The sequence below is a fragment of the Scyliorhinus canicula genome, chromosome 10 (assembly GCF_902713615.1).
Source record: "Scyliorhinus canicula chromosome 10, sScyCan1.1, whole genome shotgun sequence".
NCBI classification, from domain to species: Eukaryota; Metazoa; Chordata; class Chondrichthyes; order Carcharhiniformes; family Scyliorhinidae; genus Scyliorhinus; species Scyliorhinus canicula.
This window is the reverse complement of record NC_052155.1, coordinates 112,357,248-112,381,989: the sequence shown is the minus strand read 5'-3', so window position 1 is coordinate 112,381,989 and position 24,742 is coordinate 112,357,248. Positions and strand designations below refer to the sequence as shown.

Sequence of the window (24,742 nt, the reverse complement as noted above, 5' to 3'; positions counted from 1 at the left end):
TATAAAATTAAAGCTGAAGCAATTTAACCACAAATATAATTCTACCATTGATTACAGAATTAGTGCCCTGGCTACCATTTGCCTGACACAAGCATATATGATGTGGAAATTCATTAATTTCCAGCTTAAGAGGTGGAAAGAGCATGCACAAATTCAGGCTCTAAAAAAGAAAGCTACCAATACAAAGAGCAAAGCAGCTAAAAAAGGCGAAAATAAAGGTTAGTTCATTCATTTAAAACAATGCAAATATTGATACCACACTAGAAATGCAAATGATGCTGTAATGTTTAACCTGTTGAATTTTGTCTCTCTAACATGTTGCAATGGTTCTCTCACTGTGGTGAAAATAGAAATTCATAGCCAATCAATTGGCATGTGCAAGGGAAAAGATAGATGTATGTTTTGGGTCGAGCTCCTTTATCTATTATTTCTCTTACAGATACTGACTGGTCAGCAAATTTACAGAATTATATGTTTTCATATCAGATCTGCACCACTGTTGAGGGTTTTTTTATAGCCTCTGTCCTGCCCTATCTTTTCTTTAGTCTATTCCTAGTTAGGCACCATATGTACTTTTATGGGCAACTGTATTCTCATCTTGACTCTGACTGCAACTTTATTAAGAATAATCACCACATCTTTACAGTGCAGGAGAAAGCCATTGAGTCTGCACTGGCTCTCTGAAAGAGCATTCTATCTCATCCTGCTTAATTTTTATAATCTAGTACATTCTTTTTTTCCAGGTAGCAATCCAATTCCCTTGATCGAACCTGCCCCCACCAAGCCTAAGATGCTTATTAACTGCTCTCTCAACCTGCCCCACCATCTTCAATGACTTGTGTGCATATACATCTAGGTCCCTTTGTTGCTGCACCACCTCTAGAGTTTCTTCCTTTAGAACATAGAACAGTACAGCAAAGAACAGGCCCTTCGGCCCTCGATGTTGTGCCGAGCAATGATCACCCTACTTAAACCCACGTAACCCGTATACCCGTAACCCAACAATCCCCCCATTAACCTTACACTACTGGCAATTTAGCATGGCCAATCCACCTAACCCGCACATCTTTGGACTGTGGGAGGAAACCGGAGCACCCGGAGGAAACCCACGCACACACGGGGAGGACGTGCAGACTCCACACAGACAGTGACCCAGCAGGGAATCGAACCTGGGACCCTGGAGCTGTGAAGCATTGATGCTAACCACCATGCTACCGTGAGGCCCTTTGTTTCCTACTGTCTCTCCATATTCATCTTGCCAAAATGAAGCACCTCACACTTCTCTGCATTAAACTTTGTCCGCCCAATCCATCAACATGTCTACATCCTTTTGAAGTTCAAGATTTTCTTCGCCGGACTTCCGGTGGCGGCTATGAGGGAGTAGGTCGCTCATTTGGTGGCTCCCCTTTCGGTCAGACTTTTGGACCTTTCCCCTGACTTTTTTGCGCTTTTGAGCGCGGAACTGGAAAGCAATAGTACTTGGGCGCTGAACCCATACAGAGTTGTGTGGGCTTAAGAAGCCGGAGAGACCATAAACAGCAGAAGTGGTCAAGCAAGAGCACGGTGGAGGCTGTGAGAGAGACAAATATGGCCGGTGTCCAGAGCAAGGCGCCGACAGCCCAGCCTACAATGGAGCAGCTGCTACAGGCCATGCAGGAGGGCTTTTTAGCTCTGAAGCGCGATAATTTGGAGCCGCTCCAGAAGTCGATTGACCGATTGGGGGGAAAAAAGGCTGGATGATCAGGCTGAGAAGCTACAGAAGCTGGACAAGACGGTGGTGGAGCAGGGAGACTTTCAAATGGTGGCAGACGTGGAGATTCGGAGGTCGAGGGATCAGCAGAAAATGCTCCTGGAAAGGTTGGAGGACCTGGACAACAGATCTCGCCTGCAGAATGTAAGAATCGTGGCCTCCCGGAGGGGGCTGGATGCTGCCGCGTATGTGGAGGGTATGTTTCAGAAGCTGCTGGGTAACGAGGTGTTCCCTCGCCCGCCGGTGGTGGACGGGGCACACAGAGCGCACGTGAGGCAGCCGCGACGAGGGGGGTCCCCACATGAGCGATGGTGGTCCGGTTCCACAGGTACCTGGACAAGGAGCGGGTTCTGCAATGTGCCAAGAGCACACAAAGCTGTACCTGGGACAATACCACCCTGCGTGTTTACCAAGACCCGAGTGCTGAAGTGGCCAGGAGGAGGGGAGGCTACAGAAGGAGATTTTGTACAAGAACAAGGTGAAGTTTGGGCTGCTTTTTCCGGCACGACTGTAGGTTACGTATGAGAGCCAGCACCACTATTTCAAGGAACCCGAGGAGGTGATGGACTTTGTTAAGGAGCAAGGGCCGGCCCTGAGCTGAGGACTCTTGGACTCATGGTAGAACTTTTAAGTCTATTTTGTTTCTCTCTCTCTGTGAGGGATGCCTGCATGCTTAGATCCGTTCTTTTCATTTTTTCGACCTTTTTAGGTTGATGTATTTTGGTTGCGATGTGTTTTTCTTGTTTCTTTTCGTGGCCTTGGGGGGGCCTCCGCGTATCTCCTGTCCACTCGGAGTATCTCCTCCACCTCTTGACTCTTTCTCTTTTTTCCCTATGGGATCGAATTGAGATGAGTTCCCCTCTGACAACTGCCTTCAGAGCCTCCCAGACCGTTGCCGCTGCTACCTCGCCGCTGCTACGACTGGGCGGCCAACATTGCGATGATAAGGAAATGGGTGGTGGGTACGGGGTCGGTTTGGGAGCGGATGGAGGCTGCTTTGTGCAGGGGCACTAGTTTGGCAGACCTGGTTACGGCGCCTCTGCCACTTGCACCGGCGCGGTACTCCACCGACCCTTTAGTGGTAGCACCTCTTCGGATCTGGGGCCAGTGGAGGTGGCATATAGGGGAAGTGAGAGCATCGGTGTGGACTCCAATCTGCGGCAATCACCGATTTGCCCCGGGGAAAATGGACGGTGGGTATCGACTGTGGCGGAGGGCGGGGATTGCGAAGTTGGGTGATCTGTTCTTGGAAAGGAGCTTCGCGAGCATGAGGGCATTGGAGGAGACGTTCGGGCTGGCGGGAGGGAATGACTTTTGATACTTACAGGTGCGAGATTTTATGCGCAGGCTGGTGCCGTTCTTCCCGCACCTCCTGCCAAAGGGGAGGTAGGACAGGGTAGTATTGATGGAAGAGGTAGGTAAAATGAAAAACGCTTATTGTCACGAGTAGGCTTCAATGAAGTTACTGTGAAAAGCCCCTAGTCGCCACATTCCGGCACCTGTCCGGGGAGGCTGATACGGTGAGGGTAGAGTCTCAGATATTTACAAAGAACTAATGGGAGCAGAGGAAACACAGACTGAGCTCGGCCGGGGGGGGATGTTATTTGGGCAGAAGCTCTGAGCAGTGTAAACACGACCGCAACATGCGCCAGGCTCAGTTTGATCCAGTTTCAGGTCATGCATCGGGCCCACAGGACGGTGGCCCGGATGAGTAAATTTTTCGGGCTGGGGGACAAGTGTGCCAGATGCGCCGGTTGGCCGGCTAATCATGTGCACCTGTTCTGGTTGTGCCCTAAACTCAGGGGGTACTGGCAGGGATTCGCGGACATCATGTCCCGGGTATTGAAAACTGGGGTGGTAATGAGTCTCGAGGTGTCGGAGGACCTGAGAGTCCAGGAGGAGAAGAAGGCCAACGCCTTGGCCTTTGCTTCCCTGGTAGCCCGGCGACGAATACTTTTGTCATGGAGGGACACAAAGCCCCCGAAGATCGAAGCATGGCTATTGTACATGGCGAGCTTTCTCGGTCTAGAGAAAGTTAAGTTCGCCTTGAGAGGTTCACTATCGGGGTTCGCCCAGAGGTGGCAGCCATTCATTAACTTCTTTGCGGAGAATTAATCGTCGGGGGGAAGAGGGCTAGGAGAGAGTAGAGTAGGGGGTGGTTTAGGCAGGTCCTTGCGAGAATGGAGGAGTGGTTTGCACTATGCGTTATTTGCTTTTCTTTTTGTACGGTACTATACAATGTCATTGTTTTATATGCCACATATACCTCAATAAAATTGTTTATTTTTTCAAAAAGACTTCGCCACAGTTGACAACATTTCCAAACTTCGTATCATCTGCAAATTTTGAAATCATGTCTTGAACAACACCGTCCAGGTTATTAATACATATCTGGAAGAGCTAGGGTGTCAACACTACCCTTGGGAACTCCACTGCAAACCTTCCTCCAATCTGAAAATCAACCATTTATCATGACTCCTGTTTCCTGTCACTCAGCCAATTTCTTATCCAATGATACCATGCTATTTCTGAAATGTGTTCTAAGATCTCTCTTTTTTTCCCCCTTGCAGCTTAGTTTCTTATTTGAACCATTCTAATTTGTAGCAGGACTTCAGTTGAAGAGTAAGCTTGCGATGTCTGATCGGCTGCCCATTATTCACCTTGATGTTGATTCCATCTGATACCGCCAATTTGTTCCCATTGAAGTCGAAAGTCCTGCCCTGCGTTGTTTAGCCTGTATTTCATTACCACTTTATACTGGATCAGATTTCTATTTGTATTCCCCATTGATGCAGTCCAGAACTGTAATTGTTTGAAATTGCAAATATCATTTTTCAATCCCTGATCTCCACAGGAAAAAAACAATTCTAACTGGTCTTCCTGTTTTACAGCTAATGGAGTAAACGGGATCGTCACTTCTGAAGATAGAGACTCTCCACATGCAAGAAAAGTCAAATCTTCTTGAAAGTTAGACTACATCGGTACATAAATTGCCAGTTTCATCATTTGTTTCCCCTTTAACAATTCCCCTTAATTGTTATTTAATTCACTGCAACAAGCAACATTTACTTCTAAGTATTTGTGTAATGCTGTGCATTTAAAATCCAATAAGGCTGAAGGGAAAGAATAGCTGAGGTTGGGAGCTCATTCATTATTCAAATAATTCCCCTGTTTTATAGAAAGAAATAGTAGCTTGAACAGATCCTTTTATTTTTGACATTTTAGTAAGATCTTGCCTTAAAGAGCAGCACCATAGAACATATGGAGGGGAAGCAATTCAAAACTGATCTTGATCTGGCACAGAGCTGCTATCCTTGAGAAACCACATGATAGCTAGGGTTCAGCCTTCCTAACCTATTGTGTTGTTTCTCATGTTTGGACAGCTCTGTTGTGACTCATTGGAGAGCCACACTCCCTGATTTATTTTTCTATTGAACTTCAGGAGACAGTGTGATTGATGGCTTTCTGCATGGAGGACTGCTTGCACAACTAAGGATTTCTGTGCTAGTAAGAAACATGATTGTGCCAATGTGTCGGAGGAAAAAAACTCTTCTGCTGAAACTTTGATCAATTTACATCAGCAATCTGGCTCTCCCTGTGAGGAGTGGCACTCGCAGGGACACATCTACAGACATTGCGAAGGACCCCAAGTTGCTGTGATCTGCCCATTGAGAGTGCCAGAAGCTATTTTAATGGGAAGTGACAGGTGCTATTTACCAATAAAATAATAAATATTTTGCAAACATCACGCTAAACTGATGGACTGCAGAGGTAGAATTCAGGCAAGGACACCATATGAAAAATCAAATTATTATTTTTAACATTCCACTTATTTTCACCTGTGGTGTGTGCTGGGCTATATTTTGGAAACCATTCCAACCCAAAGGAAGTTATTTTTCCCAATTACAAATTGTATTACAACTCCACGTCACCTAAATTCTAATTTTAAATGCTATAAATTGAGAAACATTGTCGCATTCTCCAAGAATCTATAAATATTGTTCAAAGTTGTTACTGACACTTAAGGGAAATGATTTTGAAAGTGAAATTATCAATTAGGAGGTATGTGTATTTTGAAAGCTAAATAGATATTCCAGGCTACCGGGTTAAAATAAATGCAAGTTGTTATGATGGGCTAATAATAGCAGATTAATTTCTATGCCTTAATTTGTTGTAATTGGAACTGCAGTATTCTTCTCCATTTAACTTCTTGACTATTCAGTTTTATAACTTGAAAGCCAAACTCTATGTTCTCAGGTTGATTTTGAACAGGGGCAGCCTGTGAAGAGACCACTGCAATAAAGTTTTTTTTTAAAAAACAATGCAACAATGAAATTGCAGTAGAGCTTCATAGAAGAGAAAAGAAATATGCTTTTTATTTTTTTACTCTAAATAAAAGACACAAAAAGGGCTGCCAAATTTTAAAAGCAGTTTTATAAAACTTATGTGAGGCCTTAGTATGGCAGAATGGCTGACATAATGATAGATAAATATGTGACTGTTATTAAGGGGACAATTATTGTACAACATTCTTTACCTGGGAATTGCTGATTTCAAAAGAGGTTTATTAATTTTATAAAACAATTTAGATATAAATGAAAATGTCATATATTAAGATCTTTGTTACCATTAAGCTTTAAGTCATTCCTAGGTTGGTAATGATTGATGGAGCCTTGTTACAATACATTTTCTTTTTGTAAATTAAGGAATGTTCCTGGATGAGGCACTTCAAATACTTCTGCAGTGTTTGAAAATACAATCCTGAATATATTTTTGTGTGCAAATGGGGGGCTGGAAGTAGAGAATAATCTGCCCCTTTTCCTGCAATGTATCCTTGAACCCAATAAAATGACCACTCTGCTGCAAAGGTCACTGGGACTGGGTGAAACAATGGAGTCTGTCTCTCCACTTCTGAACTGAACACTTGATTAATGAGCCAAAGCTCCCTCTCTAGCTGTGGTTCCTATATTATGTGAATTTAAGTAGTTGTACCCAGCTAATGGCCCAAAACCAACCATAATTTGCATTAATGTGACAGTCTCAGGCTGATCACAGGAGTGGCTGGGGTCCCAGTGTCTGCGTGGCTCACAACCCAAAGATGTGCAGAGTAGGTGGATTGGCCACGCTAAATTGCCCTGCATTGAAAAAGGTAATTGGGTACTCTAATTTTTTTTTAAGGAATGGCTAGGAGTTGGGATGAGGCAAGAGTAAAAAACAAATAAAAGCAGCTTTTATATTGTGCCTGACTGCTAAACCTGAGATTAATTCCTGGGTGTTCAAAGTGGAAAAGTATTTTCGTCACAACTACTATCCTTCCTCACATCAGTGAGCACACAAGTTCATCTTGCTGCCAAAATAAACTAGTAAATGAGAAGTCCAGCGCTGTATTTTTGAATGGAATATCAGGAATTATTTCTTTAACTTCAAGTTTGCTTGGTACCGATTAATTTAGACAGTCAAATTGCTGGAATATTGTAATTTCTTTGACGAGCATCTGTTATTGAGTACTACATTAAGATGCATTATGTCTTGTGGAACTAAGATCAAGTTTCTGATTATAATACAGGAGACATGGTTTTATTTTTAATGCATTGTCTAAAACTTGTAATTTCAGTTCTGAAAAGCAGCCTGGTTTACTGTAACTGCATTCATTGCAGAGAAAATGTGAAGTAAAACTGCCTATCCTACTTTGACTGAATTTGTTTACGTCTTGCAGCACATCTAATCATTTATTAGATTTGTTAAAACCCTTCAGTAATATTATACAACCAGAGAAATTATATTGTATATTTGACCTGAGAGTTATAATGACCTGTGAAACTTTGCTTAAATTCTGATCACACTCCGCTTGCTGTGGAGTGTTGTCAAATGAATACAGAGTTAGATCTTAGTGAGGAATTTGGAGCCAAACACAAGGGGGAGAAAAAGAGAACTTGGAAATAGTTGGCATTTGTTGTAAATATTGTGATAATCAATGGCATGAGTGGCTGATCCATCTTGAACTCTTCCTGAGGTCCCTACCATCACAACTGGTAGTCTTTGGCCATTTTGATTTACTCCACATGGTATCAACTAATAGCTGAAGATAATGGATACCGCAAAGGTGATGAACCCTGACAGCGTATGGATTTAATACTGAAGACTTGTGCTCCAAAACCACATGTGCCCTTAGCCAATCTTTTCCAGTACAATTACAACACTGGCATCTATCCAGCGTGGAAATTGGCCCAGATATGTCCTGCGCACAAGAAGCGGGGCAAATCCAATTGATCCAATTACTGCCCCATTACCGTACTCTCAATGATTAGCAAAGTGATGAAAGATGTTGTTGATAGTGCTATTAGGTTCTTGCGTAGCAATAACTTACTCGGCAACACTCAATTTGGGTTCTGTCATGGCCATTCAATTCCAGATTTCATTACAGCCTCAGTTCAAAGATGACAAAATGCTAAATTCCAGAGGTGAGGCGACAACAGCCTTTGACTTCAAGGCAGCATTTCACCAAGTGGCAATAAGGAGTTACTAGTTACTACTATGCAGTGGCTCCATGACTGGTATTTTGCACTAACAGGATGCTGCCTCTAATCCAAAAAGATGTTCTGCTGACCATACAATTGGATAACATTTTGTATGAATTTCAGAGCTGTGATGCCAGGTAGGTAGACCACAAGTGCAGTAATTGATCAAATCAAACAGCAAGTTCCTTCGGATGTTTGTAATAGACAGACTGTGCTTAAATAGCTGGCTTATTCAAAGCCCAAAACAAGACATCTGTTAAATACGATTCCACAATTGGGCAGCACTTACCATAGCTATTCACAAATTCCAAGATTGTTCAGCAATAGCCAATGTCCGATCAGTTGGCTCATTTGCGCTTTTAGAAGTGAAAAATGAAAAAAAAATGAAAATTGCTTATTGTCACAAGCAGGCTTCAAATGAAGTTACTGTGAAAAGCCCCTAGTCGCCACATTCCGGCGCCTGTTTGGGGAGGCTGGTACGGGAATTGAACCGTGCTGCTGGCCTGCCTTGGTCTGCTTTCAAAGCCAGCGATTAGTAACATCCACATGGACCCATTCTCTGCAAACAAACATAATATGTTCAAGCCTGTGCCTTTTTTTGAATTACTCAGGAGCTTGGGGAGCTGATAGTTCTCTGTTGCTTTCTCAATGTAGCACCTCGACCAATCTGAATCGACGCGCCAACCAATCGGCACACTTTTTTCCCTGTGGTATAAATTGTAATCATTTGAAATTTGTCATTCTTGTGTTTCGCCTGATAAGTGCAAAAAGATCAATGGAGCAATATGTGTGTGATGGGGAAGGGGGGGGGGGGGGAGGATACTCGAACCTACAACAAAGGAGAGGATTCTCGTACCTACAACAAAGGAAGATGCTTATGGTTGTTGCGGTGACCTTGGCTCAACTATCTCTAGCTGCTTCATCACTGATTTTCCCTCCATTTTTAAAAAATAAATTGAGTGTACCCGATTCATTTTTCCCAATTATGGGTCACTTTAGCATAGCCAATCCACCTACCCTGCAATCTTTGGATTGTGGGGGCGAAACCCATGCAAACACAGGGAGAATGTGAAAACCCCACACGGACAGTGACCCAGGGCCGGGATCGAACCTGGGACCTCAGTGCCGTGAGACAGAGTGCTAACCACTGCCCCTTTAAATAAAAAGTTCCACGTGCTCACCGCTCTTCAGGTGAAGAAGTTTCAGAATTCCTGACTGGATTTCTTGGTGGCTGTCTTAGGTTGATGACATCTAGTCATGCTCTCCCCAATAAGAGGAAACTTTTCAGAATTTTAAAGATTTCTATTAGGTAATTCCTCCATTTTGTCAAGAAAAAGGAGACACATTCATCCTTTCCTGAAATGTATAAATGGTTATGTACTTGCAAGGTGAAAGGATGGAAATGCTGAAGCACATGGCTTGAATGCAATAATCAACAGAGGTTTATTAAATGGTTGTGAACTATACAAAAGTTTGGTCTGGACTGACTCAAAGCCCATGAAGTAGCCGATGCCATCTCCACTGTCCTTTTAAGAATATGGTGACACTGAGCTTCAATGCAAGTTTACTATAACTTCCCTGCTTCTCAATTCTAGACCCCTAGAAATAAAGCCACCAGCTTGGTTTGCGCATCTTTTAGTGATCGGTGCATTTATCCTGCAAGATTCTAATGGGCCCCTACCAACCCTAAACTTCACCTTCCAAGTAATAAATGACCCCTTTATTCTTTCTACCGAATTGTCCTTCCTCACATATATAGTGTTGACCTTCAGTTGTCAAATATTTACCTATTCTGCATGTCTATTAATGTCCTCCTGCAATTTATTGTAGTGTTTCTCAGTGTTGACTATTCTGCACCCAATTTCAGGGGAGGTGGTGGCATTGTATTGTTGCTAGACTAGGGTAGCCAGATTCAAGTGCCACCATAGCAGGTGGTGGAATTAAATCCAATAAAACTCTGGAATTAAAGACTCAGTATTTCCAATGGAGTGAGTGGTCGCACATTTGTGGCTCCTGCTCAAGGTGGCATTTTTGGTCTTTGTCCCGCCCAACGGGCAAGGTATTTAAAGGCAAAAGGTACAGGAGTGCCTGGGGAAGGTATTACTCCTCTTGTGGCTGGTGGATGGATTTACGGACAAGGAGTGGTGCAAGGAAGAAGCAGGAGAGACTTCACAGTGTGTCACAGGAAAAGATGGCAATGGACAAGGAGGGTACACTGCCTGCCCAGTGGTCGACAGCATTTGGTAGAGTTTCTGATTAAATAGGTTTCGTCAACAGAGGAAAGAGGCCCAAGGTGGTGGAACCGCTGAGAACTGGGATCGAGCAAGTGGAACAGAAGCTGGAGTCCCAGGGCCGGGTAGTTCAGAAAGTGGGGGAGCACGAGGAGCAGTTGGCCTTGTTGGTGGGAGTGATGTGGCAGAGCCAGAAAAAGCGGTGCGAGAAGGTTGAGGATTTGGAGAATCGCATCCAGAAGGCAAAACTTAAAAGATTGTCGGGAAGGCGCGGAAGCCGTGGTGTACGTGGCAACGATGCTGGAGAAATTGGTCGGGGTGCGAACCTTTGATCGGCCTCTGGAGGTGGACCAAGCGCACAGGGTGCTGAGGAGGAGGCCACAGGCGGGCGAGCACAGGGTCTCAGTATATGCAAATGACCTGTTATTATATGTTTTGGACCCGGGGGGCAGTATCGGAGGCATCATGGAGATCCTGGGGGAATTTGGCTGGTTTTCAGGATACAGATTGAACATGGAGAAAAGTGAGGTGTTCCCAATTGAGTGCTGGAAAGGAGATTAGGACCGTTGCCATTTAGGGTGGTGGAGGCGAGTTCAGGTATTTGAGTATCCAGGTGGCGCGGAGCTGGGCGCAGTTGCATAAATTGAACTTGGCCCGGCTGGTGGAACAGATGAAGGCGAATTTTAAAAGGTGGGATGTGCTGTCGCTGGCAGGGCGGGTGCAGACAGCAAAAATGGTGGTGCTGCCTAGGTTTCTCTTTGTATTTCAGAACCTCTCATTCTTTGCCCCAAGTCATTTTTTAGGAACGTCAATGGGTTGATTTCTGGGTTTGTGTGAGCGGGGGAAACTCGGCTGGTGTGGCGAGCTTTCTTGGAGGGGGGTGGTTGGTCGGCACTGCCGAACATGATTCACTATTATTGGGCAGCGAACGTTGCTATGGTAAGGAAATGGGCTGTGGAAGTGGGTGGAGGTTGCACCGTGCAGGGGTACGTGTTTGAGAGCTGTTGTTGTTGGTGCATTTGTCGTTCGCCGGCCAGGTAGTCTGTGAGGCTAATGCTAGTGTTGGCTTTGAGGGTGTGGGGGCCGTGGAGGCAGCATCTAGGGCTGGGTGGTGCCTTGGTGTGGGTGCCGATCTGTAATAGCCATAGCTTTGCGCCGGTGGGGCTGGATGCGAGGTTTTGGGGGTGGTGGCAGGCAGGGATTGAGTGCTTTTGTGACTTAGAATCATAGCATTTACAGTGCAGAAGGATGTCATTCGCCCCATCGAGTGTGCACCAGCCTTTGGAAAGAGCCCTGTACTTTGGTCCATGCTATCCCAGTAACCCGACCTAACCTTTTAGACTCTAAGGGGCAATTTAGCTTAGCCAATCCACCCAACGTGCACATTTTTGGACTGTGGGAGGAAACCAGAGCACCAGAGGAGAAGGTACAAACTCCACACAGTCACCCGAGGCCAGAATTGAACCCGGGACCCTGGAATGTGAGGCAGCAGTGCTAACCAATGTGCCACCTTGCCGTTCATAGTGTGCAAGGTTGGAGGACCTGGAGGAAGTGTATCAATTACCAGGGGAATGGCTTTAGGTGCCTGCAGATTTGGGACTTTGTAAAGAGAGAGGTGCCGTCCTTTCCTGGGCTGCCGCATCTGGGTTGCAGGACAAGGTGCTGTCGAAGCACGAAATAGGGGAAGGGAAGGTGGTGGATGTTTATAAGGAGTTGATGGTGTGGGAGGCAGCCCTGGGTGGGGATATTAAGAGGAAATGGGAGGAGGAGCTGGGGGCAGAGATGTGGATAGAGGCCTTGCGGAGGGTGAACGCACCCTTGTCGTGTGCGATGTTAAGCCTCATCTAGTTTAAGGTGATGCATAGGGCTCATAATGACGGGCAAGTGAGTAGGTTCTCTGTGGGGGTAGAGGATTGGTGTGGGCTGTGGGTGGTGCAATTTAGCATGGCCAATCCACCTAACCTGCACATCTTTGGGTTGTGGGGGTCCGCCCACACAGACGAGAAACTGTGCAAACTCCACACGATCAGTGACCTACGGCCAGGGTCGAACCTGGGTCCTCAGCGCCATAGGCAACAGTGCTAACCATTGCACCACCATACTGCCCTGAGTAACACGCCATCCTGACTTAGAATGATTTCACTCTCACTGGGTCAAAATGGTGGAACTCCCTCACAACATAAGATGGCAGCTGTTCACTGAGACAGTGCACCAAAAGTAATTAGGATGGTCTTCCCATGACCAATTCTGGCCAAATTGTGTATTTTACCAGAGAAATTGGGAAATGATTTGGTCCGTTGACCATTAATGGAAGCTATACTGTAAAGTAACAAACCAAATGGAACTGGAAAAGGAAAGCTTATGATATTTCGGATGTGCACATTTCCATAAAAATTACTGTTATGGTGGGAGGCGGGGTGGCACAGTGGTTAGCACTGCTGCCTCACGGCACTGAGGACCAGGGTTTGATCCCGGCCCTGGGTCACATCTGTGTGGAGTTTGCACGTTCTCCCCCTGTCTGCGTGGGTCTCACCCCCCACAACCCAAAGATGTGCAGGATAGGTGGATAGACCACACTAAATTGCCCCTTAATTGGAAAAAGAATTAATACCCTAAATTTGTTTTAAACAAATTTACTGTTATGGCCTATTCTGAGAGAAAGTCCATGAAGAATGCACCCTGATTCTCAAAGGTAGTACAATGATATTTTCTACTGTATGATGACTGCCCTACATATTTACCTGTGTAAGTGAAGAACAATATATTGGCTTAAAATCTTTTGGTCAGTTCTAGAACCCCTGTGAGCATCTTGCGTTACCTAAAAAAGCATTGAAAGGGCAGAAAGTGAACAGATCCACAAAGAACCACCTTGAAGAAGCTTCAACCCAGAGAGAAACAGAGAAAGACATCTAGAAATAGCCACAACTTCTGCTGTAAGTAGCTAGGCAGTTTGAAAGTGCCAAGCCTTCAGGACCAAAGAAATTAATCTTCTTGCCTCCCTGTAAACTTGATTTCACCTTCTAAGATCACCTGTTAAGCAACCTCCAGCAATTCGACAGTAAGAGCCATCACAGCTGCACAGACAGTCCTACAACTTTATAATCTTCACTTCAGACACGGCTACATCTCGACTGCGAAAGTATCAGGCCTACAAAAAATATGGACTAAACTGATCTAATTTTTATAAGTATAATTTTATCTTTTGTTTTAAACATTTTATTAAGGCTTATGATTTTATAATAAACAATACAAATGTATACATAGTTCAGTGCGTAACGCATCCCTCCATCTCCCCTTGTTCCAGTCCACTTCAAACACAAAATAGCCTAGCTCCCCCCACCCCCTAACTCCCCCTCTTATCGAATCTGCTGACAGTTTAATTTTCCCCGAAGTCGATAAACGGCTGCCACCTCTAGACAAACCCTAACGTTGATCCTCTCAGGGTGAACTTAATTTTCTCAAGTCTGAGAAACCCGGCCATGTCACCCATGCCCCTGCTTTCGGGGGGCTTCGAGTCCCTCCACGCTAATAAGATCCGTCTCCGGGCTACCAAGGAGGCAAAGGCCAAAAAGTCAGCCTCTCTCGCCCCTGGATCTTCCAACACTTTGAAAATCGCCACCTCTAAACTCGGCACCACCCATATTTTTAGTACCGTGGACATGGCATCTGCAAATCCCTGCCAGTATCCCCTAAGCTTAGGGCATGCCCAAAACATATGGACATGATGTACTGGCCCTCCCGCACACCTCACGCACTTGGCCTCTATCCCAAAAAACTTGCTCATCCGGGCCACCATCATGTGTGCCCAGTGAACCACCTTGAATTGTATTAGGCTGAGCCTGGCACATGATGAGGACTTGTTGACTCTGCTGAGAGCATCTGCCCACTGACCCGCCTCTAACTCCTTACCCAGCTCATCTTCCCATTTACGCTTTAGCTCACCTATCTGAGTTTCCTCCCACTCCATGAATTCTTTATAGATATCTGAAACCTTCCCCTCCCCCAACCCCATTTTAGAAACTACCCTATCCTGTATCCCCTGTGGCAGTTGGAGCGGATAGGTCGCAACCTGCCTTCGCACAATATACCTTATCTGCAGATATCGAAACACATTCCCTCCCGGCAATTCAAACTCCTCCTCCATCTCCTCTAAACATGGAAAGCTCCCATCGATAAACAGATCCTCCAGCCTCTCATTCCCTGCTCTCTGCCACCTCCGAAACCCCCCATCCAGCCTCCCTGGGACAAACCGGTGATTGCCACAAATTGGAGCGAACACCAACACTCCCTTCCGCCACTGCCCCAAGACTCTCAGGACCGGACTTGTGGAGTACTGGGCCAGTGAGAACGGCAGAGGAGCCATTACCAATGCCCTGAAACTTCTGCCCTTACATGATGCCGCCTCTACTCACTCCCACACCTACCCCCTCTCACCCCCCCCCCCCCCCCCCCCCCCCCCTCCCCGCTTCCACTACCCACTTCCTGATCATGGCTATATTTGCCAGCACGGTGGCGCAGTGGGTTAGCCCTGTTGCCTCACGTCGCCGAGGTCCCAGGTTTGATCCCGGCTCTGGGTCACTGTCTGTGTGGAGTTTATACATTCTCCCCGTGTTTACACGGGTTTCGCCCCCACAACCCAAAGATGTGCAGGCTAGGTGGATTTGGCCATGCTAAATTGCCTCTTAATTAGAAAAAATGAATTTGGTACTCTAAATTTATTTTTTAAAATATTTGCCACCCAGTAGTAATTACTGAAGCGGCAGCCCACCCTCCCCTCGGCTTCACTCAGCAGCACTTACTTTACTCACGGGGTTTCAACCTCCCATGCAAAACCAGAGATCACCCTATTCACCCACTTAAAAAAGGCCTTTGGTATGAAAATAGGGAGGTACTGGAAAACAAACAGGAACCTCAGGAGGACCGTCATTTTTACAGTTTGTACCCTCCCTGCCAGTGATAACGGGAGCATATCCCATCTCCGAAAGTCCTCCTTCATTTGCTCAACTAGCCGGGTCAAATTTAATTTATGTAACTGCTCCCATCCCCGTGCTACCTGAATTCCAAAATAATGGAAGCTCCCTCCCACCACTTTAAACGACAGTTCCCTCAGCCTCCTCTCCAGCCCCCTCGCCTGGATCACAAAAACGTCACTTTTACCCATATTTAATTTGTACCCCGAGAACCGGCCAAATTCCTCTAAAATCCACATAATCTCCCCTATCCCCCCTAACGGGTCAGAAATGTATAGGTGTAGGTCGGTATCATTTTATCTTTGTAACTAATCTTTGTGTGTAAGTGTTAGTAACTTTATATTTTCTGAAGTAACTTCCAGAGTAATGGAGTGAAATAAACCTTTTATTTTTTAAGTAAAAATATTCCACTCTTTATTTTAAATTGAACTTCTCATTCCACAGGTAAGAAGTTATACACATCCCACTCCACACAAATACATTGCTCAGGGGCAACTTTGGAGAAGGACCCTTTAGAGCATCTGTAACAATGTAAATGAACAATAACTATAAAATAAATGAAATTACCCTATCACAGATCTAAAGTTAATTAAATATGTCTTTAAAAACTATTTCAATGCATTAAGATTGTGAGTCCTGTCCTGAGTGCTTTTCCTTATCCATACATCATATTCCTGTTCAATATTCTTAGCAGGAAGGGCACAAATGAGTTCAGGAACTGACTAGTCCTGCATCTGAGGGATTGTAGCTCTTTCTTTGAAGGCAACCAGCAGTAATATTGAAACAAGGCGGTGAATCTCATTGTTCGTGAGGCTCTTGACTTTCGTCAAAATACTTCAAGAGCAGGATTCATCAAGAAAGATCTGCTCATCAAATATTCCTACCTGGTTCAATAATCTCTGTATTCTTACACAGTCTGCTTTCTCGATATTACAGTATCAGGTGAGACATCCAAAAAGGATTGCACCCTCAACTATAGCAGGGAAGAAGAGTTGCGTGGCTGTAGGATTGACTCGAGAAGCTTTCAATTTTCCGAGGTAGTATAATCATGTATGTCCCTTGGCCAATGCATTGATGCACTGGTACTTTGACAAGATTTGTGAAATTGAGATTTTGTTTTTGAGCATGATCACAAAAATAAACTGGTAAGATGCGGTCTGGTTTCAGAGAGTATGGAATGCAGTAGGGTGAGTGATTGTTCTGCTGAGGAAATGTGTGCCTGGGAGTAAGAGAACGAGACTAGCCACTAACATGTAAGACTGGAAGCAGGCAGTGAAATTGACTCAAAACAACCTTGCGTCTTAATTCCTCTATTTTCCCGGTGGAAAGAAATCCTGATTTCTGTGGAGCCTAAACAAGTGATTAGCAAGTTCCATTATATATTTTGTTCTAGATCCTGTGTTAGTACATTGGGTACCTTGCAGTCTTGGGAAGAAGACTTGGCAACTAATAGTGATGAGGAGACATGGGGTATTATATGAGATTATGTCAATAAAACTTTGGTTTGCAATAGAATGAAGAAGACTAATTTTAAGATACTGCACCATTTGCATATCATGCCTAATCTAAGACACAGGCTTGATCCTGCTATATGTGCCTGGTAGTTGAGGATTATAAGAAATAATAAGAAATAATCTTTATTATTGTCACAAGTCGACTTACATTAACACTGCAATGAAATTACTGTGAAAATCCCCTAGTCACCACATTCCGGCACCTGTTCGGGAGAATTCAGAAAGTCCAATTCACTTAACAAGCACGTCTTGCACTGCATATAGACCTGTGTTAAGATTCACTCTTATTAGTCTCGTGTAGTTGGGAAGCTTGAGAAGATATTTGACAGAGACTTAGAGATAATCCTTTGTTCCTAATTCTGGCTCTTTCAGATGAGAGAATTACTGATGTTAATGAAAAAAGGCTGTACAATACCTTAACTTTTGCAGCTCGTGTAAATATTCTCTGCTGGATCAGCGACAAGCATCCTTCGATTCAAAACTGGTATATATTAGTAATGGAATTTATCCCTATGGAATTTGTGACGTATGTGATTCGTTCTAAGTCTGATGCATTCCGCAAAGTTTGGGACCCCACTCTCAAATTTATGGGTTCCGCCTTGACTGACATAATCCTGTTGGGTTTCCCTTGAGCCGTATTGTAATCCTTGTTCTCGCAATACATAAAGGCCTGCAGTTTGAGATGTTATCCAATCTTATTTATATGGATGCATCCTTTTTCTCCTCCTAATATGTTTTCTGATTAATCCAGTATTAAAACTGGAGGCACTAGTTCATAAAGCCTGTTGTTCTAAAGTCATCTTGTGTTCATTCTAATTTTGCAATAAAAAAGTTAAAAATCTAATAAAAATAATAAAATATATATTTTTTTTAATTGACTCTCTCAACTATTAGGAAAGAGGAGTTTTATTATTTCTTGTTTTAGGACAGTCACTCATTGTATATACTGGAAGTCAGCCTTATGGGATTGTAACTGGTTTAATGGGATTAGAGACAGAAAACCTGCAAAGAACAAACATCAACAAGAAAGGGGTGAAGGCAAGAGGTTTGATCTGTTGATGAACCAAGAGTGCCAGGAGAACTTGCATTAGGATTTATGTTAAACAAAGAAAAAACAGGTTCAAGATGGCTGTTTTATTTTGAAAGGGAACATATAATTGGAAGATTTCATATAGATGAGGAAAGATAGTGTAGGTCTACCTTTAAAATATAGAAGTCAAAGTAAGAAAAAGGGGGTTCATAAACTGGGAAAAGGAACTTGTAAAGGATTGCAAGAGTCAATAGAGGGTAAAATCAAAGGAGAAAAACATATTTAAGAAACACTGAAGACGTTGTCTGTGGTGGCTGGTAAGATCTCAACAAGGACAGAGTGTGGACAAGGCTGTACCTGGAGAGCCAGTTTGCTGTCACCCTCCAAGAACTTCCTAAGTGCAGTGGGGCATTGTGTGTAAAGTTACTGGAATTTTATGGATTAGAAATCTATAAGGACTGTTGCCATTTAAAAGGGAGGTTTAGCTCTATATTATTTAAGCAAAAATCTGTCCAGAAAGATTTTTAAAATATTGTTGACTGCGTCAAGGTATTCTTGTGGGTAAGTGTAATTGTTTTTATTTCTTTATTTGAATTAAAGTTTCACTTGAATATAAAATCATCACAATTGGTCTGAGAAGTTACTTCCTGATGTCGGGAAAAGCTCCACATAATACACAAATTACAAAACCGTTCTGGCAGCTGTTTTAAACTCCCCCTTGTGATTTGGACAGCTCAGCACTTACCATCTGCTGTGCCGTAACACAACTTCCATTGGCCGGGCATCGGGGATCCTGTTGGAAATACTGTAACACAACCCTTGTAATCTTTGAACATTCAATTCTGACGACTGACAGCATAACTGTCTTGATGTTTTTCAGTGGAATAGCCAGAATAATTTATGAAATCACTGTTCCTCATCTAATTAACAGCATGTCAGGCTTTTCAAATTAGCACTGGTTTGGAAATGATTAAAATTACCACTAGGTGGCAACAATAACCATTGCAAAAAGCAATTTAAGTTGACGTTTTGGCCGAAAAGTAACACATTGTGAGCCTAAAGAATTCTAAAACAAGGGCAGTGCGGTGGCACAGTGGCTAGCATTGCTGCCTATGGCGCTGAGGACCCGGGTTCAAATCCTGACTCTGGGTCACTGTCTGTGTGGAGTTTGTACATTCTCCCCGTGTCTGTGTGGGTTGCAACCCCACAACCCAAAGATGTGCAGGATAGGTGGATTGGCCACGCTAAATTGCCCCTTAATTGGAAAACATAATTGAGTACTCTAAATTTTAAAAAAAGAATTTTAAAACAAACCAGAAAATTTTAATATTTGCAATTAAATTTGCACACTAGGCCAGCACATACAATTTTTCAAGTTGAATTTCAATTTTATTTTATTTTTAATTTGATCACATGGCTAAAGCAAATATTTTTACACTTGCGTCTACAAATCTTTAAGTAATTCTTCCAAAATCCAATCAATTGGTTTGAACAATTTCACTGCTGCAGTTAATTTCTTACAATTTCCCACTTGATTAATGTCTTGGAATCTTACTTGACCAGATATATAAGTGGTTGTTACGCTTAATTATTGTAGGTGAATCCTCACTGAACAGAGTTGGTGGAAGTGAAATTAAATTGAATTGAATTAACTCACTTTGCTGTTAAATTAGAAAGAAAACACCAAAATTAACAGCCTGGTTTCTAAACATGAAACCATTTCATATTTCTTATTTTATCAAGCCACTATTCCATTTAATTTCCTCCTTTTGGAGTCTGGATAACTGTGATAATTAGGGGCTAATCGTGCATTATTACTCCTCCAAAGCCAGTGGTAAGAAAGGTGGTCCAACATCAGTGTCCTCTCCCAAGCCGACTTGTCCAGCATTGAGGTGCTCACCACTCCAAGCTATAGCCACTGGGCAGAACATGCCTGACACCAGATTCCCAAAGCAATGGCTCTACTCGGAACTCAATCGTAGCAGGAGATTCCCAGGAGGACAGCAGAAATCTTTTAGGGAAGTCCTCAAAGTAGCCCTGAAGAGGTCAAACTGGCTGCTGACTCATGGGAGACCCTGGCTTGTAACTAGCCAAATAGAGACGGTTCATTCAGGAAAGGGCTGGACGTATCAAGAGACTTTTTCGGGAATGTACAGAGACTAAGTTGAGGCCATTGGAGTGAGTGTAAAAGACCCTCTAAACAGTCCAACATCTACCCAACTCTTCATACATCACCCTCAGACAGATGACAGTCTGTAGATTGCGCATTGGACTGATCAGGCATATCGAAACCCATTGAATCAGAGTGGAAGCAAGTCATTTCCATGATCCTGAGGCATCGTCTACAAGGAAGAAGCTTACAAAATACTAACAATTAACCCACCCCCATTACTGCTGTTTCTTTCAAACAAATTGGTTAAATTATGCCTCTCCTGCCCACAGTGGGCTGTCAGTAGAATACTTGCACTGTGTCATTAAGCAGCTGTGTGTTATTTCAGTAGCTCACACAGTCATTTATGCTGCTGCATTTGCTCAAGATAAAGCAATACAGGGGTTAAGTTTTAATCTTATTCAAAAATGGCAGTTTGGGGGGCGGCATGTGTACAGTGGTTAGCACTGGGACTGTGGCGCTGAGGACCCGGGTTCGAATCCCGGCCCTGGGTCACTGCCCATGCGGAGTTTGCACATTCTCCCCATGTCTGCGTGGGTTTCACCCCCACAACCCAAAGATGTGCAGTTTAGATGGATTGACCATACTAAATTGCCCCTTAATTGGAAAAGAAAAATAATTGGCTACTCTGCCACTTTTTTTTCTTTTTTTAAATTTAGTTTCTTGTTTTGGTGTGATAGCACTGGAGTTACTGACACAAAGAATATGAGAAAGTACTACTGCCTTACACATGTCCTTCCCAAAAGAAACACGCAGCAGAAGGAGTTAACGTTGTTCACACAACCCAACGCCATGGATACAGATGAGAAAGAAGATGGTGGATCTGAAGAAAGCTTTGTATGCCAAGTGTAACACCAGAATACATTCATAGCCTCCAAGTTGTTTTGAGCTACCTTATCATAAACATTTGTACCAGCTTCTCCTATGTGACCCTGACAGGAGATGAGCAGCCCGCTGAATGCTTTCTCTGAACGGCACAAATAAAATAATCAACTTCAAACCAGAAATGTCGCGAGATTGAAGAATACACAAGTTTGAAGTGGGAAATCCTTGTAATCTAGCTAGCAACATGATGTGTATTTATTCACTGTCAGGAAAAGCAGCCTATACGTGTGACATGTGAATGTCACTCTATGCACTCCCAAAACCTGCAGTGTCTAAAACCTCTATTTGCAGGAGAAGATGTCATATAATAACAGGGAACAGACCAGAACTTGAGAAAATTACAGACACCACAAATCTTTGAGTTTAGTTAAGAAGGCTGTCCTGGAAGTGATTAGGCATGAAAATATCAAAGGATTAGGGGGAGGGTGAAGCTATAGGCCCAGTAAAGCTCAGAGCCACTAACATCCTGCTCTTGTCTCCGACTTGCTGCCATAGGCATAAAATCAACCAAGAAAATATATACAGTGAGTACACTGCAACAAAAGCATTTAAAGGCACTTCCTGTAGCCAGAATCCTGACCTATTTCTGTTTCTTGGTCTCAAAATAAAGACTTAGGGCTGGTTTAGCTCAGTGGGCTAGACAGCTGGTTTGTGATGCAGAATAAGGCCAGCAGCGTGGGTTCAATTCCCGTACCAGCTTACCCGAACAGACGGCAGGATATGGCAACTAGGGGCTTTTCACAGTAACTTCATACTTGTGACAATAAAAGGTTATTATTATACAGCATCCTTCACAAGTTCAAGGCATCTCAAAGTACTTTCAGCCTATGACGTACTTTTTTTTTCTTTTTTTTATAAATTTAGGGTGCCCAATTCATTTTTTCCAATTAAGGGGCAATTTTAGCATGGTCAATCTACCTACCCTGCACTTTGGGTTGTGGGGGTGAAACCCACGCAAACACGGGGAGAATGTGCAAACTCCACACGGACAATGACCCAGAATCGAACCTGGGACCTCGGCGCCGTGAGGCAGCAGGGCTAACCCACTGTGCCACCGTGCTGCCCTCTATGACGTACTTTTGTACTGTAGTCACTGTGCCATGTAAGATAAGTGGCAGCCAATTTACACACAGAGTGCCACAAACAGCATTGATGTTAAAAACAGATTGTTTTAGTAATGTATAGTTGAGGGCAAAGAATTGACCAGGATACCGTGGTATCTTTAACACCATTGCAGGCAGGGCTCAGGTTAACATCTCCTGGTAGAGTTTGTTCTATTCACTTTTCAAACCCCGAAACGCAGCTCATGGTTGGTTTCTTGGACACTTGGATTTTCTGCCTCAGGAGTGCACTGATTTGCTGGATGACAGTTTGCCTTGGTTGCTGTGACTGTTGTGCCATTCAATCATTTCAGGTGTAAGGTAGTTTATTCCAGCCTCTCAGGGACTGAGGGAAAAGACTGCGAGCAGCAGAGTCAGATGGATACACCCATAGCCTGAGTTATCTTGTCCTCTTCAGAAATGAAAGAATAGGCAGGATGAATGCGTGGCTTGAGAGATGGTGCAGGAGGGAGGAGTTCAGATTTTTGGGGCATTGTGACCGATTCTGGGAGAGGTGGGACGACTACAAATTGGATGGTCTACACCTGGGCCGGACTGGAACCAATGTCCTTGGGGTGCTTTTGCATTGGGGAGGGTTTAAACTAATGTGGCAGGGGGATGGGAACCAAATGAGGAGGTTAGTGGGCAGTAAGGAGGTAGTAACTAAAGCCTGTAAGGAACTGGATCGTGAAGTCAGCGTGACTTAGGGGAAGAGTAGGCAGGGAGCAGATGATGAACGCAAAGGAACTGGTGGTCTGAGGTGCATTTGTTTTGATGCAAGAAGTGTAGCGGGTAAGGTAGATGAACTTAGGGCTTGGATTAGTACCTGAGAGTATGATGTTATTGCTATTACTGAAACTTGGTTGAGGGAAGGGCATGATTGGCAACTAAATATCCCAGGATATTGATGCTTCAGGCAGGATAGAGAGGGAGGTAAAAGGGGTGGAGAAGTTGCATTACTGGTCAGTGAGGATATCACAGCTGTGCTGAAGGAGGGCACTATGGCAGACTCGAGCAGTGAGGCGATATGGGCAGAGCTCAGAAATAGAAATGGTGCGGTAACAATGTTGGGGCTATACTACAAACCTCCCAACAGCGAGTGTGAGATAGAGGTACAGATATGTAAACAGATTATGGAACGATGTAGGAACAACAGGGTGGTGATGATAGGAGATTTTAATTTTCCCAACATTGACTGGGATACACTTAGTGTCAGAGGTCTAGATGGAGCAGAATTTGTAAGGAGCACCCAAGAGGGTTTTCTAGAGCAGTATGTAAATAGTCCAACTCAGAAAGGGGCCATACTGGACCTGGTGTTGGGGAATGATCCCGGCCAGGTGGTTGAAGTTTCAGTCGGTGATTACTTTGGGATTAGTGATCACAATTCCGTAAGTTTTAGAAAACTCATGGACAAAGATGAGAGTGGTCCTAAAGGAAGAGTACTAAATTGGGGGAAGGCCAACTATATCAAAATTCAGCAGGAGCTGGGGAATGTGGATTGGGAGCAGCTGTTTGAAGGTAAATCCACATTTGATATGTGGGAGGCTTTTAAAGAGACATTAATTGGAGTGCAGGACAGCCATGTCCCTGTGAAAATGAGGGATAGAAACGGCAAGATTAGGGAACCATGGATGACAGGTGAAATTGTGAGACTAGTTAAGAGGAAAAAGGAAGCATACGTAAGGTCTAGGCGACTGAAGACACAAAGCATTGGAAGAATATCGGGAATGTAGGACCAATCTGAAACGAGGAATCAAGAGGGCTAAAAGTGGTCATGAAGTACCTTTAGCAAACAAGGTTAAGGAAAATCCCAAAGCCTTTTATTCATATATAAGGAGCAAGAGGGTAACTAGAGAAAGGGTTGGCCCATTCAAGGACAAAGAAGGAAAGTTGTGTGTGGAGTCAGAGAAAATGGGTGAGATTCTTAACCAGTACTTTGCATCGGTATTCACCGAGGAGATGGATGTTGAGGTTAGGGATAGATGTTTGATTACTCTAGGTCAAGTCGGCATAAGGAGGGAGGATATGTTGGGTATTCTAAAAAGCATTAAGGTGGACAAATCCCCAGGTCCGGATGGGATCTATCCCAGGTTACTAAGGGAAGTGAGAGAGGAAATAGCTGGGGCCTTACTAGATATCTTTGCAGCATCCCTGAACACCGGGTGAGGTACCGGAGGACTGGAGAATTGCTAATGTTGTCCCTTTGTTTAAGAAGAGTAGCAGGAATAATCCAAGTAATTATCAACCGGTGAGCTTGACGTCAGTGGTAGGGAAGCTGCCGGAGAAGATAGTGAGAGATAGGATCTATTCCCATTTGGAAGAAAATGGGCTTATTAGTTATAGGCAACATGGTTTTGTGCAGGGAAGGTCATGTCTTACCAACATAATAGAATTCTTTGAGGAAGTGAGAACATTGATTGATGAGGGAAGGGCTGTAGATGCCATATACATGGACTTCAGTAAGGCATTTGATAAGGTTTCCCATGGTAGGCTGATGGAGAATGTGAAGTCTCATGGGATCCAGGGTGTACTAGCTAGATGGGTAAAGAACTGGCTGGGCAACAGGAGACAGAG

The 24,742-nt window shown here is 44.0% G+C and overlaps 1 protein-coding gene across 1 annotated transcript in view; it reads left to right on the top strand.

Moving 5' to 3' along the window:
• Window positions 1–7,443, top strand: part of tram1 (translocation associated membrane protein 1) — a 37,486-nt gene extending 30,043 nt beyond the window's left edge. Inside the window, exons 10-11 of the mRNA XM_038809587.1 lie at window positions 58–218; window positions 4,642–7,443. Of these exons, the coding sequence (XP_038665515.1) occupies window positions 58–218; window positions 4,642–4,715 (235 nt within the window). The 3' untranslated portion in view covers window positions 4,716–7,443. The remainder of the gene's footprint in view (window positions 1–57; window positions 219–4,641) is intronic.
• The last annotated feature ends 17,299 nt before the right edge of the window (window positions 7,444–24,742 follow it).